General features: G+C 41.3%; 1 protein-coding gene across 3 annotated transcripts in view; it reads right to left on the bottom strand.

Annotated features, from left to right (window-relative positions):
• sbf1 (SET binding factor 1) overlaps positions 1 to 16,495 on the bottom strand; it is a 67,465-nt gene extending 50,970 nt beyond the window's left edge. For all 3 annotated transcript variants that reach the window (XM_073480327.1, XM_073480329.1, XM_073480328.1), the window contains exon 1: positions 16,331 to 16,495. In XM_073480327.1, coding sequence (XP_073336428.1) covers positions 16,331 to 16,385 — 55 coding nt within the window. In that variant the 5' untranslated portion in view covers positions 16,386 to 16,495. The remainder of the gene's footprint in view (positions 1 to 16,330) is intronic.
• Between the last annotated feature and the right edge of the window lie 1,557 nt (positions 16,496 to 18,052).

Here is an 18,052-nt window from a genome sequence, read left to right as displayed (position 1 = left end):
ACAACAATCAGATAATCAGATTATGATATTGTCCACATGTGCTTGTTCACCCATGCAGCACATGTGCCAAACTTGTTCACACATGTTACAAATTCTTCATATGGTTTAGGCGAGGGGCAGTGCCTGGGCCTACAGACTTCTCCGCAATGATGACTGTTTTGCACTGATATCAATACTAGGCTACATGCATTTGGACATATCCGCAACATCAATGGAAGAGTGGAAAGTAATACACAGGCAAGCAGAGAAGAGTACGAAGCAGCTACACTCCATGTACAAAGATCCCACCATAGAAAGGACTTTTGCAGGACTTTGACGATGAGCAACTGAAACATGTCCCAGTATCCGTTTGAGTATGTGCTACAGCTGATTTAACTAGCACTAACAAGGAAGATAGCACTTCAACATGCACGCTTGCTCGCTGTGCATTCACTCAATTGTCTGCTCTATTCATATATGTGGCTCACCCGGACTTAGGACTAGGGAGCTGGCAGGGTAAAGTCCGGGGCAAATAACACAGACATTTGTGTTCACATACAACTCCTCCAGGTAAACGCTGGATAAATCCATGTGTGAAAGGTTTACAGTTTCCAGGGTGTCTCCTACCACTTGAAGGCTTAGGCGCAGCACCCAAGGTGTTTAGGGTACCAAAATAAATATAAAATCAATGTGGAGAGCATCAAAACTAACTAAATGGTTTTGCCCAGAACTAATGGTTGTAGCTAGCTCCTAGTGGACTTCTTAGCAAATTTTATTATTAAGCCTTTGTGTGTTGTTTATTTATCTGCTGTAGATGTTCTAATTTTTTGTACAAAGTGATGTGTAACTGCATATTTTTAATTGAATAGGGGACATTATAATGGGGGAGGACACACAACCCCCCCACCAAAAATGTACATCTACAGTAAGTCTTATGCAAACCTATGGAAAACACTGGTTTCTACTATCAAAGTTTCAGGAGGTCGGCATTAGGGAGTTGTGACATTTTTACTCATGTTTTATTCATCAAACCTGGCATCTCATCTTTAATTTAGCACTTAGTTCTTTCACTGAGCTAAAGAGGTCACACGAAAACCATCTTTTAACACTTCACTAGGACCACCCGCTGGGGTTGAATTTGTGTTGCTCTTACCATCTAAACTAATTGTAACTGTAATTTCCTTTAAACCACAATCAGACAGCCCAGGGTATATGTGCAAAAGGATTTGGCAAACGTCCACTGGGTGTGGGCAAGTAGCAGGTGAAAAATGTTAGAGCTCTGCAAAGAGTGCTTCTATTTAGATAGTAGTGAGTGTGCATTACACAGCTGCTGCTGAACTAAGATGACGACTTCCAAAAGCTCACTATCAGTCTGCCCTGTGAGAGGAATGTGAAACAAGTAGAATGGCCTTGCAAGGACAAGACATGCAGCTATCAGCTGTTGCGTAACAATAGTCGGTTAATGAGTTATCAGTTTCATTTTGATCATCATTTAACACTATGATGTTGCAACTTACGCACACACGTTTTGCACAATGTCTATTTAGTAGCAGATTGCCTTTGCCTCCTTTGTCTGATTTAGATGGTTTCTTCCTTCAGCATGAATCCTTAAATCTCAAGCTCAGCATATAACCATGAACTCTACATGTAGGTTTCCATCAGTGTATCTAGCATCTATTTTCTCCTGGACAGCCTTTCTATGGATGCCTTCCTGCGACAACAAAATGAAGTCCTACTGGCCAATGCCTTCCCATAGAACAGCTCTCTCATTATAAAAGCTCATGCAAACATCATTTATACTTCATTTAAAATCACATCCCCTTATTTCCAGCAAGGATGAATGTCTCCAAAGTAAGGACACCACATTCATGACAAAAAGTGTTAACAAGGACAAGAACAAAACACTCAAATATCAAACTGGTAATTGCTATAAGGTTACTGCACCATATTGTGTTTATGTTATTTCATCCACATCATGACTTGGAAGGAGTGTAACAGCAGATGTGTGTCCACAGTGTGAGCAACACAATCAGCAAGTCACAATCAGTGCATTCAGTTCTTACAGTGCTGAGCAACCAAAAAGAGTCTGTCAATGTGCAGAATGTGAACAGACCACTGCTGAACTCTTTCTAAGCAGCCCATAATAGCCAAATTAGACTTCATGCTTCCTGCTTTGCCAACCAAAAGCATTTTGTTTCATACACAATAGTTCAGCCTGGCTATTTCAAAATGGCACTGAGGTTGATTTGAAGCATTCAAATCGGTTAGGCTTAATGAAAAGAGTTTTCTGTTCACCTTTCAGCCTATTTCAAATGCAGTGTATAAATACAGAAAGATTTGTTGACTAAATGGCCATTGCGTTACCACTCCATTACCAAGCATCACCAATTCCTACCATCTTGCCACTCTGACATAATTTTCTTTCAACAATGAGGCTTTCAGCCACAATACAGTAAGCCTGAATGAAGCAACTTTAAAGAGAACAGCAATTGATTCAGAGAGCACATCCTGTTTCCAGTAATCATTTCAGTAATTTTTCAAGCAGAAATGTCAAACATTTACTGATCCCAGCTTCTTAATTGTGAGTATTTGCTGCCTGTCTTTGTCATTCATGATAGTAAATGAAGAGTCTTGGGTGTTTTGAGATGTTGGTTGTAAAAAGCAGCTATTTAAAGATGTCACTTTGGGCTCAGGGAAATTGTGATGAGCGTTTTTCACAGTTTTTTTATTACATTTTATAGACCTAAAAAATAATTAATTTAGGAATATAATCAGCAGATTAATCAATAATGAAAATAATCATTACTTGTAGTTCCAATAACTAATAACTAAACAATAATACCAAATAGATCTATACTTACATATAATAGATTAGGCAGTCTTTGACACTTGAGCAAAAATAAGAAACCAAAATGTAAAAAGCAAAAAGAAAGTATTATTTACAGATGTTTTCTTGAGACTTGGGCTTCTATAAACTGTAATTATTATTAATGATAGTAAGTAGTAACAAAATTGCTACTAAAAGGATACGCTTATCTTATTTTGAAAAGTCAATCTTACAGAAGACCAATACCAGATACAATCAGAGTCTCATGCCAGCCACAATCAACCAGGACAGAGCAACCGATCGACACAACTGAGACACCACTGACAATTACAGCATGATCTTGATGCAGGCATCTTTTTACAAATAACACACATCCTACAGTAACCTGGTCAAATAAAGGTTAAGTAAGAAAAAAAATGGAAAGGGAGAGGCAGGAGCAGGAGCAGGAGAGGAAAAGTGGGTCATGCATAGAGGTTGTGTGTCTGTGTGTGTGTGTGCGCTGGAGTTGGCAATGACTCCTCACACAGATGACTACTAGCAGTGATGCTCTGTGACACAGGATGGAAGGAGACCGACGGATCATGTGATCACTGAATGATGGCAGTCAGAGTTGAAATGAGTGTGTAGCTCTGTGTGTGTGTAAGTGTGTGTGTGTGTGTGTGTCATGCTATTGGTGCTGAACCAGACCACAGCTTCTCGTTTGCAGGCTTCCAAACCACAGTGACACGACATCAGGCGGTTTCCAGGGCGACTGCAGCAGGCGGGACAAAAGAGAGCTGAGCCTTGTGTGTTTCCATGCGTGTTCAAGTGCACGGAACTATGTACAAAATAAGGTAAACTATTTGGTCTTGAACTTGCTCCTGCACAAGTTTCTGAGAGAGGAAGTTGACTTATTACAAATGAAACAATGTCTTACTGGAGAATTGTGTTGCAACACTTTTACTACTTAGGTTTAAAAGCTCTTTTTATGATGAAAACCTTTATTAGTAAATCCATGCTACAAAAAAACATGCTATACAAAATGCAATTTTCATGCACAGTCTTTAATAGTATAAATATCCACGTATCTTTTGTTTAATCTGAAAACGCAGGTTAAGTGAGATCAGTGTGTACATGAGGAGAGCTGCCATCACTGCATTACTGTTCACTGTATCTGCACTGTGGTAAGATAAGAGCCTAAACCCAACACACCCCTTGCCCTCACCACTTAGCCTACTCTTGCTGAAATAGAGGGGTAGGGATAAAAATTGGAAATCCGATTGAGCCAAGACCGTCCGAAACATTCATAGAAGTTGAGGTCTTTGGGTGAAAACATACCAAACAATGACATCATCATATTACACCACACCCTCTGACAGTGCTCTCTCTGCTGTCCACCCAGTTTTCTATTACACACACATTTGTTCACACATGAATGCACGGGCACTCACTTGTGCTTTTTCAGATACACACACACATATGCAGGTCAGTCTTGTTGACTAATATGAAGAAGTGTGAGTCACTCTCTGATTAAAAGCAGCTACAGACTGAGGCTCCTCATTGGGTCAGAGGCAACACAGTACGGTTTTATGTCACTGGAGTCCACAGAGAGGACCAGTGCATCAATAAGTAACACTCGACATTTAGCACTACCTGGATTTAGTGTCAGATGATAATCCTGCATTAATTAATGAGCCAGCCCATGTTAGAAAACCAACTGTCTTCATGAAGCAGCCATTTAGGAACCAAATAAGAAGGTGAAAAAAAGACCCTGCTCCATCTGGCAACGCCGTCGCCCTGGAGACAATGTGGGACATTTTCTTTGTGCAAAAGCTCTTCAGCAAACTCACATCCTTCCTGCAAAACTAATGCCCCCTCCTCTCTCTCACTCTCTTTCTCACTCCACCACCAGGACCACCAAAACAAAAAAGAAAGGCTTTCCAGGAGAGGAAACAGCCTCAGCGAGGGACATAGCCACTAGCGTAACTTAACAAATTTCAGTCTGAGGAAGTAGGTTGTTTCAGATCTACTTCAAATCAAAATGTCACAGACTGATGATTGATAACATGAGCTTCATTTCTTCCCACCTGTCATTTCGCCCCCACCGTCACAGGTGGCTGTCTACAAGAGTGCTCTGCTTCAGTCAAAGCCACTAAACAGACTCAATAGAGTGAGGAAACTTGCCAGTGCTCACAGAACACTGGCCATCTACTTTCCAGTCACTCTGGGTAGTGTCTCTGACTTAAGTATATCCAGGATTCAACTTTCACTGAACACAAACAGACCTTTAGTCTTTCATATCCTTGTCCTTACTCCTTAATAGCATATCAGCCCATTAAATGCATACAATAAAACTGAAAAATGGCGTCAGTAATTGTGATTTATAATTGTGACAAGTATCTCGCAAAATAATAATATAAATTTAACCAAAATTCCAGAGCCAGTGTCTGCGTTTACAGTTGCCAACACACTATATAACTAACTACATAATAACTACAGCAGCAACAGCTGGATCTGCACATAGGGCAAAGTAAATCAGCAAAACATTTTAGCACCAAATTTGTTGACCTTAGACACACAAATTCACAGCATCGATTGATCAATAGAAAGTCGTTAATCCAATATATAGGAAGCTATCATAGCTCTCATAGGTTTTTTTACCTCCTCTGTCCAAGTATAAGCTATCCCACAAAAGAGAAATGGTTTACAGACAGTTATGAGGCAGGTGTCAATGGTCAATCTTTTGAATAAATCATGTCAACTTTTTATTGCATTAACAACTGAGCTAACAGGCTCGCTCACCACCAATTTTTCATATCTTACATAATTCTTTGACAGGGGTGTGTGATCTGACGGTTTTAAATCGTGATGGATCTGATGGTAATCCACAACCTACTTTTCAGGCAACTTGTAGGGATCTCAGTATTTAAAGTCCTATTACTTCCATTTACCAACCTTCATATCATTGTGTTTTAAAGTTGCAAATAGAGAATTTCAAAAGATATTTCTAGTCTAGATTCAAAACTGAGAAAAAAAAGGAAATTTAGATCATAGATCTTGAATGCAATTAGACAGACTGTGAAATTTTTTGGCCAGATCGCCCAACACTATTCCTTAATGCAAAAAACAATATACAATCCCGGGAACAAAATGCCAGGGGGAGGTTAATTGCATACTGCAGAGAAAATAGAGGGAAGCTCAGAGAGCTATAGTGACAGACCAGCACTAGCACGTTCCCACTTGAGCACCAACACCTACAGTAGTTCAGCAACCAGCACCTCAGGAGTCCCCTGCCACCAAGCCACTAACACTGTCTGTTTTGTAGTGCCACCTGCTAGTGGTTGACACTATGGTTTTGCGTTTGTGTGCTTGTAATCATGAGAGCCATTGTTTTTGCATTCATTTGATTAGCTATCAGAGTGTGTCACAGGAACATTTAAAAAAATTCAAATGTTATCGTCTCATGAAGTTAACGGTCAGTGTGAGGGGGAATTCTTGAAGCCTTGTAAGTACTACTGCACTGTTGCATTATGAGCCCTAACATCCTAAGAAGAATGGATTTAAAAGTGAGATAAAATCATCTATCTATACTTACATTTACATTTCATACACTACATTTCAAAATATAACAGCAAGATAATAAAAAGAGTCCTTGGGGTCAAGTAGTACAGTGATGAATTTCAACCAGGTTTCAGTGTATCACAGTGAACAGCAACGAAGGAGCCACATCTCTGAAAGTGACTGTAATCAAGCTTTTTCTGAAGGAGGTGTTGCCTGGAGACACATCTGTGTCAAGTCAAGAAGAGGTCATGAAAATATTGCAGGTCATCTTATGTGGGGTTTGCGTGTTTGCCAGTGTCCGATGGCCAAAATGATACACTGAGGCTGGTGTGACATGCCAAGAGTAACAAGACAAGAGTGACATAAATCGGGGGCAACATCTAGTACTCATCAGTGGATGACAATCACATGATGAGGAAGGCACATGGCCTGCATGCTGACATGGTGCTGTCACAGATCAAGTTCAGTCTTGTGGCTCTACACAGCTTAAAATGTCAAGAAGACTTCATTCACTGCTTGTAAAATACACCCAGCATTCATGAGCACTACCTAAGATGCAAGAACAGGTAGGTACACATGTTATGTCTGTCTTAATGAACCTGGTAATTCACCAGACATGAAATACAGGAAATATGGCCTTAATGCAAGCAGCTCCTCAAGAACAAGATGCAAACGAGACTTCCGTGCGCTACCGCACAGTACAGCAACAGGAAACTTGATGGGATGTGTGCTAATGCTACTACTCAATCACAACTTATCTTCTGGCATCCAGACGTTTGTGTTTACTCAGCAATATATCAAACCCCTCTAATCATTTCAAACAAACACTCTTCTTGACCCCTTTATCACTTCTGCTATATTCTAGTGCCAGATTCAGTTGCAAATTAAGCCCCAAACTCTTTCTCCTACCACAGCATGATTCACCCACGCACATGGCCCGGAAATTACATCTTGTTACTCAGGCAACGAGTAGCCAAGAAACAGACGTGTGCATGTCTCATAACCAAACAGTAACCAGAGAATAAACAATGGAGGCAGAGAGCTAGGTTTGGGCTGAATCTGTAGTTGACATATTTTACTCCCAAAGATAAATGCTTTATGTCTACTCAACACTAAAGGGGTCACATGTGAAACATTCAATTATGCCCTAAAAGCACCGTATGTGTGCTACCTGTGCTGGCAAGGTACTGGCAACATTGGCTTGACGGATACTGCATAACATGCCAGCACATTGTCTTTAAATCACTTTTAAAAACAAATGCGACGTTAGACAATTCCGATATGATGAGCAGAATTGCCTCAATTACAATGTTTGGTGATTTTATCAACTCTGCCAAGGAGGTTATGCTTATTTTATGTGTCGGTTTGTTTGTCAGCAGGATTACACAAAAACTATAGAACCGATTTCCACAAAACTTGGCTGGGGGATGGGTCTCGGCCTAGAATAGCCCCTCTATCTTTTAGTGCAGATCCAGATAAAGGGACGGATCCAGGAATTTTTTCTCACTTTCTTTAATATTGTGATATAGGGCGTTTTTCAAATTTTTTGTTAATTTTCTAATTAACCATAATAATAGTTATACATGGATATTGATGAAAAAAATCTGGAGTATTTCGGTGGCTGGTATCTATGAGCAAGTACAATACGATGCGGCTCCTAGATCTGGTGATCTTAAATTATGGTTGCGGTAGCGGTGATGGGTGAGTAGTCTGATAGAGGATTAGGCTTGATTGAAAGAAGGGGACGGTTGGGCCTTGGCGGAGGTACGCCTATTCTAGCTAAACTTATTATAATTTCTTTTCCGGGAGGAGACAATGAGTGAGTAATAAAATGACAGTGCCTTTGATAAAAGCAGAACAATACGTGCATTTAATCTCTTATTCTGCTGCAGACTTTATGTTAATAATGACAGCACTCTGTTCAGACTTGTGCTCTGTTAAAAAGGTTCACAGAAATACTACTGGCTCCAAACTAGTGAGATTGCAATCGTGATGTTTACATTCTGTAAAACTTAGTCCGGCGCTTTCTCACACATCAGAAAAACTACCATTTATGTAACCAGGTGCATGTCTGAAAGGGGCTATAGTGGAGCATGTGGAGCTCACAAGGCTACGAGCATCTCTGTGATGTGACGATGTTCAGTCGTACATTGTGAATAAAACAAAATCAGCATGTTGTTATATTTAGTTTGTCATAAAAGAAAAGATAAAGGCAAAAAAGTTGTGCAATTAAAGAGCCTTACTGATAACATGATGTAATATTCTGGTCATTGCTTCCTGTCTGTAGCGTAAAACAAATTCTAAAGCCCTGGGCCTCAACAATTATCTGTATAACCTTTGAACAACACAGAGCCGTTAAGGGGGGAGGGGAGGGCAGCAAAGACATGCCATAAATACAGTACAGGGATAAGGACATTAAACAAGGTCTGGACCAATAACCGTCCCTTAATCTGTATATTTAAACCAATCACAGGCTCCACATAAGATTAGAGCAAGCACAGTGGGTGTCTGGGAGGCAGATTTCCTTTTTTTTTTTCCTGAAAGACTGATTTGACCTGGACGCCATCTTAACAAAGATGAGACTTAATCCTCTACCACCAGTCAATCAGTCGATGTTTCGAATCAATTTATTTAGCCAACATTATTACCAGAAAATGACTGCAAAAGCTATGAAAGAGAAATATATGGTCTAAGTGAAAGTGAAACTTCCAGATTCTATTCCACAGTTTTAAGGATATGGATGAATTCAAGTTATGCTTCTGTGCTGGTAGTTTTTTGTTTTTTTTTCAACGACACAAAGGTTTTAATTTCCTATAGCTGCTGTAGTGGATGCTTAATTTGTGTTAAAATAACTAAAGTAAGCTACAGGATCAAGCTTCATTTTTTGAAAGAAATATTGAATAAGAGATTGCATTGAGTTACAGAATTTTGTGAAACAGAGGCTAGTCCAATGCAACTTGGGCTTTGTATGTTTTAATTACAATTCGAGTGAAATATCAGGCTGACTTTGGGTCTTTAAAGACAGAAAGTGCATCAGTCAGTGTTTCCCAGTGCCGAGGTGATAAAGGTAACCTAAAAGTGCACTATAGAGCACAGAAACATAATTTTCAAGTAAATAAGGAAACACTAACATTGTTTTTTTAAATTCTTTATATCAAATGCAATATTATCTTGACTTAATAAGGGCAAAGGGCCAAAAGGGGCAATGATGTTACATGTGCAAGTGTTTATCCTATGCCTACATGAGACAGAATGACACAAACCACTTCTAGTAATCCTAACAACCCCTATCTTCAAATCAAAACTGCTGTGGACACGCTGGAATCACCCCTCAGGGATCTGAACGATTGCTCCCTTGGGCACCAACAGGCTGACTGTGAGCAGCACTGACTCAGCCTTTGTCCTGAGAGGGGACAGAGAAATTCTTTGAATTCCAGGGAAACCATCAAAGCATCAAGTAGGAGGGCATCCCCAACACCCCCTAACACCCCCTCACACACACTCTCACACACCACAACTATCACCATGTTTAGATAAATATTTCTGGTGTCTTTTCCTATAACTAACTTATAAAATGTCTTTTCCATCCTCAAAATCCCTTTAGTCAGTGTGTTGCACATGTGTCTCTGCAATAAAATTGGCTCCATTAACTGTGTGGCTGTAAACACCAAAAGATTTGTGCAGTATTAAGCACCTTTGTTGAAGACCACCTTAAGAACAGAAAAATATAACTTTAATTGCAATGAATCTTTAAATATGCACACTGACTACTTGAACTGAGTATAGTGCATAAGACCAGCCATGTGTAGCCCCCCAGGGTGCAGATCACATTTACTTAGTGACACACACACACACACACACAGACAAAGCTTTGGATTTCAGTATATAGTATATGACAGAAGAATACGTTTCTGCCGACAGAAGCGGTCTACAGGCCCTGTGCGTGTAAAGAAGCGTGTGTATGTATCTGCATCCCTACACACAGCGCACGCACACGCACATGCACAGGCACACACACACACACACTTGCCTCTGTATCTGTATAGGAATGAGGGAATGAGGGCAGCGTTGGGGCCCTGGGGCCACCGTCTTCCTCATGAATAACAAGTATTCAGCACAGCAGACAGACTGCTGTAATAGCCACACACACACACATACACACACACACACTAGGACAAAGGTAACATCACACCAGTGATATGATGGAGGTTACTCCCTTACCACAGCTCAATGACAGCCATCTGTAAAGGCTGCAAATTTGTTCCTGCTCTTTTAATTGCGCAATTATAATCTATTGGTTTTGGTTTGCTGCCATAACAGAGCTGGTGTCTACCTGCTTTTATGAGCCGCTGACATTTAAATTACCAATTATCATGCCAGTGGTGAGTTTTGGTGTCTGCTTAAATTAAAAGCTACAGCATATCAGCACAAAGTAATGTCATTGTTACCTGTACCTCAAAATAATAATAATAAGCATTATCGCTAGTCACAAACTGGTCAATATGTGACAGGCCCTCACCATAACCCACATCCCACAGGGGGGGTAAATGTTGCCATGGCAATGCAGCAAACACACAGAGACAGCCACAAACATTCAGGCAGCCATCTGAATGGCTGAGGGGAGAGCAGCTCACACCAATACACAGACACACACTAGAGTCAGTGCAGCGCAGCCACGACCCAGCGTCACTCTGTCCCCCTATGAAAGGCAGATTGTGAAGGCTATTTCTGGAGGGCCTGCTGAAAGGCTGCAGCCCTGCTCTGGGGTGATGGAGGAAGTGGCTGCCCACAGGCAGGCACTGCTGGCAGTATCACACACACTCCACTCTCCTCCACTCACTCACTTCTTGCTTTCAATCTGAGAGGTTTCTATTTCCCCTCTGAGCTTTATGTAGCCACATCTAGACCTTTGCTTGCATTCAGGATTTCAGTGCTCAATGCACCTGTGAGCACCACATGAACTAGTCACAGCTTTGATACAATAACTGAAATCCCTATCTCAATACAACAGCAACAGTCTCTGGATCAATTACTTTATGAATACTCAATAGTTTTCTGAAAATATATCTTTTGCCTGGACACCTAGGTTGCCTTGAGGTTTAAGGGGCCAACCACGAATTAAAATGTGTTTTGATGTTGCTTGCATAATGCATTTCAATTTCTATTTCGCATCACTGTGCTGTCATCAACACATCACATCAAGTGTGGCAAAAATTCTGAAGTATGCATATTTCATAGGTGTGTCAGCAACTAACTTTTCAACCTTTCATTGTTGATAAATCTTGCAATTATTTTCTGTATGTATTAATCAATACATTTTTTGGTCTATAAAAAGGTCCAAAATGGTAAAATAAAAAAATTAAAAATGCGTGTGCTTCCCAAAGAATAAATGCCCCATAGCATTGTTTAATCCACAACCCAAAAATATTCAGTTCACTATCATAGAGGAGGAAACAAACCAGAAAATACTCACATTTAAGAAGCTGGAATCAGAGCATGTTGACCTTTTTCTGGAAAAATTGCTTACGGTTATTAAAGAACTATCAAAATAGTTATAATAGGCAATTAATTTGAAGAGTTGACGACTTATTGTTTGATTGATTAATCATTGCAGATCTAAATGTAGGAGGGTGTTGTAAAATAACCAGACTGTCCGTTTTTGGCTATTCTAATCTCTTTTGGCTGAAACTGATTACCTCACAAATCAAGGAACTTAACCTCCTATTATTAACCTCCTATCAAAATCCAATATTGCCACAAGGCAGTCCCACTGACTGAATACCAGCATTGCCAACGAAGGCCTCATAAACCCACAGATATATCTCTTCATGGTTGACAAATTTCATGTGCATATCGTCATATTCCCCAACCTTAATACATCTCACGCTAAAAGTAATATATTAATATATGTAATAGCTGGACAGGAACAGATGCAAGCTGTCATAGCTAGGGCTATATTTTTTTTCAAACTTTTCAATACAAAGGGTTTTACAATTCTCCAAATCCATGAATCAATTCAATTTTCGATGCAACTTTTTCCCAGCACTGACAGCTATCTTATTGTTAGACTATCGCATCTGAAGTTTTCCATTGTAAAGGGTTGTGTTAACACAAGGTAGTATTTACACAATTTAGTCCAAAATTAACAAAATCATGATCCAAATCAGGAACTCTCTGATCGAAGACAATGTCAACTGAGTGTGAATCTGAACACAAAAAAACACAGTTTTCAGTACTTTAAAAGTATTGAGGTTCATTACAGCCCCACAACTGAAAACATCAGTCAGTCAGTCTGATGTCATTGCAGTAAATGAAATGTTAGTTAAACTGACTGAAGTGTCAGAAGTGAATTATGAAGCTATTTTGCTTACAGAGCTGACAACCAACTGACACCACAATCACTGTTACAAAACTGTCCCAGTCAGGAGTTACAGCTCACCGCAATCTCATACATTATCAACCATATCACAAGTCTACAATCGTGACAGCACTGCATGACAGTAACATACACAACCTGAGATCTGTTAACACAACAGTCTGCATGGATGCTCAGTCCGCCATGTGTGCACCTCTTTGTGTACTTGCTGGCCTTTAATGTTGTGAATGCAATGGTCATGGCTCGATTGCAAGCTGTTCTGGTGTGTGGGGTTGTGTGTGTAAAAGAGGCAGGGCTTCAGTTGAGGATTTGTGCGCCACGGCTGTCACTCCAGCCGGAAAACAACCATCCTGCATTCTGTTTAGGGCAGTGACCAACACCCTCAAACTGCACCGCCAGAGGCACACAGATGGAGCCACAATAGAGCCTGTATGTTAGCGCCTGTCTGTGAATGCATGTGTGTCTCTTCACGGTCTTGAATGAGACCGCCGCACACAAGTCGTGCACACATAAACACACGCCCCTTTCTTGGTTTTCAGATGCACACAGGGAGACAATCTGGATTCTCACTCTAAACACGAGTCTCCCTCGGGTCCTCTCCCCAGTTTCCTGTTTGGGCCTTGCGCTGCATATCCATTTAGCTGCTTGTGGAGGAACCGCTGTCAAAACACAGTGACATGCAATGCAGTTTCTCAAGAGACCCTTGCTAGGAGGACCGCACCCTGGTAACTATGGACTCTTCCCAACCCAGAAGCAGCCATCTTGGCTCTAAGATCCACTGATAGTATAACTTAGCATCTAGGCTGAGCACAATGTGAGCAACCTGACACCGTGGAGACAAACTGAGAAGGTGAATGGAAGATTCAAGGCTCTGCCCCCAGGTTAGACAAGCCAAACTGTCACTGGGTACAAAGTCAACAAGGAAAAGTCGGTAAATAAGTTAAATCAGTTCTGCCAGTCAGATGTGCTGTTTGTAAACACCCACAACGTTTCTGTTGGTGACGGCGCTCTGACAGACAGATGAGCAGCGATGATGTCAGCCCTGAAAACCTGTCAGGGCCCACGCTCTCAAAAACATTCCACTGACCGAGGAACAACCAGCAAGCACTCACACACACACACACACACACACACACGTAGACAGGATGCATGAAAAATTTAGACACAAGAGGAAGCTCTACTGTGCTTCAGAATTCCTGGTATTCTTAAGATCGAGGACCGTTCATTCTTGACTCGGAGCCAGTTGTTTTCTTTACAGTTACTTAGTGAGAGCAGCAACAAAGCTGAGGAAATTAAATGCAACGAAAACTTATGATTCACATTAGGGGTGCGACAAAATATCGTACTGTAATATATATCGTATACTTCCTATTGCGTTACGAGTATGGATACACTGGCGACAAATATCGATATTTTTATTAAACAGATAAAAATGCCCAAACAGATTTCCCCAATAATTTGACTTACCAGAGTCATTACTTCATGACTCCTTGTGGTGCAGACTTCTATAAACTTAATTCATACAGATTGAAAAGAATTTAGTGAGCCACAGTTGTGTCCTTCCTTTTAACATTTTAACTCCAGAACTGTTCTGCTTTCTGGTAGCTCAGCCTTTTGCCTTTCCGTGGCTGTTTTACACTGGACTGATGACACACAAGTTGCAGTCAGTGTGTGTGAAACTGTGAAATTCTGTGAAACTGACACCACAATGCAGTGAATAAATACATAATTCCTGCACTTTGCCTTTTCAGGGGTATTTTGTATTCTTCAGTTAGACGTATATGGTTAGATAACTGTCTTGCAATGTAAGAATAACTGCAGAATCACTGTATCATGATACTACCGTAATCATGGGCCACATACTGTGAATCATATTGTGAGTTTCTGTTTATGATTCCCTCCCCTAATTTGCATGTACAATTACTCGGAAATCTGGGGCGGCAGACTCTAAAATCAACTCCACCTCCAGAGCTCTAACACTGACACTGTAGCTGACATTGATTATTGATTGGTGAGCATCCATATTGACAATATTAAAATCAATTTCAGTATTTTTCCGGAGCTTGGTATTGATGTTCAAGGAACGAGGCTTTACTAGAAGAGCACAAGACAATATTGAAAGCAAAGATGGTGCAGTATCGTATTGATCTAACTGCAGATGATGTACTTAGGAAGTTAGTTATTGTTGTAAGATGGCGATGATGATGGGAATAACCTCACTGAAGCTGACGGAGATGTTTTGCTTAACAATGTGCCTCCACCTAGAAACTTCAGCATTGAGTAAAGTTGCTGTAAACAGTGAGGCAGCAGTAGTGGGGCAACACCGACAATCATCATCACCCTTAAGTGTTTGGTTTTACGAGGCATGGGAGCCTTGATCCATTAAAGCCATTGTGGCTTTAATGTCTGGTTCCCAGATGCTTTTTACAGGGTTGCTCTGCTCTGCATTGCTTTCAGGCAGGAAGGAGACTTTCTGCAGCGTTTGCAGTGTCCACGTTATAACATCCTGTATTCAGCCCCCTCTGAAAAAAAGCAAGATGCAATAAGTGCGTTCATGCAATCAAAAAAGTGGTGCAGGTTGCTCCAGCAATAAAAGCCAGTTCTGTGCCTGCTGTTAAACACAGAGGACTTGTGATGTTACAATTTGCTTCTTATGAATAAATCATGTGCAAAATCCACTCTAAATAAAAGACCGTACCACGTTACAAGCTGCATGATTCCATCGGATAGGCGGGTTGAATATTTCATGATTAAACGGGCCATTATACTACACAGATCTAGGCCAAGGCTCAGGCTGAAGGGAGGGGGGCTCAGATAACGGTCCAAACCCCGTCCCAACAACACAAGGGAACAGAGCTCCGGTCCGAGGGGGCTCAGGGAGGGGCAAAGCCATCTGGGTTAATCCACACAAAACACAGACAAAGAAAACAATCTGCAACTCCGATGAGGAGAAGCATCGATTTGCAGTGTAAAAAATTAGAAATGAAAGTCCAAGCAGAAATCAGCAGGGTTTTCGTGATCTGACTGTCCCAAGTAACTGCTCGGGACCCTTCAGCCACTGACAACTCACTGTCCAGCAGGCTGTGTGTAGCTCTGCTTTAAAATGCCACGTTTAAATGTCGAGCGTGACATGTGTAAATGGGAGACAACCGGCGAAGATGCAGGTGAAACTGTAAAACGGTTGAATAAATCCGTCTAGGTCACAGTCGACCAAGCTGCCAGCCCCCCTCAGAGCTAGCCCGGCTAACGTTAGCTCTTAGCAAATAAAGTTAGCCCAAGTTTACTGTCAACAGAGTACGACTGTTCATTTTGCTAAAGCTAAAACATGTCTGGAAGTTAAGCATTGCAGTGGAGTTGTGCATTCAATGTGTCACCCCGTTAGAAAAGCGGGACACCAGCTGACAGGCTAGCATATAAGTAGACTAATCCCGGGAGGCCTGCGCGTCCCCGGGCCAAAGTTGACGGCTAACTGCCGTCTGACAGCACCTAGCTTCGGTCAGTGATGAGTGGTGACCCGGCCCGTCCCCGCCTCCCTCCCCGCCTTCTGTTTACCCACAGCTAATAATACGCCGACAGAGCTAGCAGGGCAGGCTAACTCAAGCACCCACCTCGCTTGTCGAGGTCGTAACCGACCACTAAAAAGTAGTCGGCGAGCCTGGCCATCTTTGGAGCTCACGGCGACAGGCCTTTCTCGCTAAATCCTCTTCTCTTTCTGCCGTCAATAGTCCATTTACGTCCTACCGGCGATAGACACATCACGGGCGACAGTAGCATCCTTCCAGCTGCACCCCGCCGCCATACTGTCAGTCTGCCTTGCCCTGACAGCGGAGAGCCGCGAGTCTGCGCACTGAGGGACACTCAAGGGAGGGGCTGCTCGGCAGGAATGTCCCATGTGAGGAGCCAAACCAGCTCAGGGGCCAAAAGTCTGACCAGAACCTATAATAAACCCAACAGTACAGTCGCTAGAATGGCGAAAGGTGGTGACGATTGTAGGAGCTCAAAGCTGAAGACCCACAAAAAAAAATCCAGTCCAGACTGGTTTATTTTAAAACAGGCATCCAAGAGAAATGTTACTTCAGGTTGGTTCAGGATGACTCCATGTGCTACTGTCCTGTATGGAGATAACACAACACAGTTTATTACATCATAAAGAGAATTGCTTGTCAAAGTCAAAGCATTTGGTAGTCAAATGAGTTAAATGGTGATTTTTAAATAAATGTTAGCCACTTATCTGATGAATAACAGCTGTTTAGCCCTTTAATTAGGAGTTTAGACAATTTGCAACCTACATAATTTGGCACTTTGTTGAAGTTCAGTTGAACCTTTTCTTTCTGTTCATACAGGAGGGGGAGCAGGTCCACCACAGGGGGCATCACCTTAAACTTAATGGGATGAGGTGTTCAGGGTGTCCTGAACCCACATTCAAAAGCTTCTGTGCCAGTGTTGTCAACACCAACAATTAACCATTGCTTCCAGTCCAGACCGCTAGCTGCACAGCTAGCTGAGGTAACTAGCCAACTGCCACTACAGTTAGCAGCAGTTAGTGGTGGTTACGGCAGTGACATTTGTTTTGAGTGTGAAGGTGGCCAATTCTTACATATTGCACCTTTATAGAATTCACATTTTTTAAATATGAGCTAGCCAGATCAAGTAGATCTCTGCTCAAGCTGTTTCCAAAAATACTGGATTGAAAAACTGAAACCCTGTCATTATAACTTTCTGTATGATAGATCTAAACAATTATGACATTTAAGAGAATGTAGCCAAGTCAATGATTTGTGTGAATGCATTTGTTAATCCTTTGTGCATCTGTTTTGGACGTGGCCAGGCAGAGATGTGGTTGGGTTAAATCAAGTCTCTAAAAGTTAAACTGTAATATATTCTGCTTGTGTTGTGTCCAGGACATAAGGGGATCCAACTGTAATGTGGACCACGTAGCCCCACTTTTTTGAAAATGAGTATTCTGAGTGATAAACTGGAAACATGTAGTCATTAAAAGGCGTAGTTGAAGCCAAAATTAAAAATTCAACCACTAAATACAGTACTCGGTCCTAAGCCACAGTGCCAAACCACTTTTGTTAATGGAACATCCTTTTACAGCTTCAAGAACCATAAAATTCAATAAGATAGATTTCACCAGACTGCTTGGGCAGCAATAATCCAAGTTTCAGTAGCGTAATGATTTCCCAAATTCCAATTTCATTTCTATCACAGAAATTTTTCCCTACTGACAATCCTCATTCTGGTTGCAGCCTTAAGTAGCAGGCAGAGACACCTCAGTGAGGAAAATATGATATATTATCAGAAAAATGTTGAACTTTTGGCCATGA

Source organism: Pagrus major, chromosome 14 (genome assembly GCF_040436345.1).
Source record: "Pagrus major chromosome 14, Pma_NU_1.0".
In the NCBI taxonomy this organism is placed as follows: Eukaryota; Metazoa; Chordata; class Actinopteri; order Spariformes; family Sparidae; genus Pagrus; species Pagrus major.
Note: the sequence above shows the minus strand (reverse complement) of the source record. Positions and strands in the feature narration are given on the sequence as shown.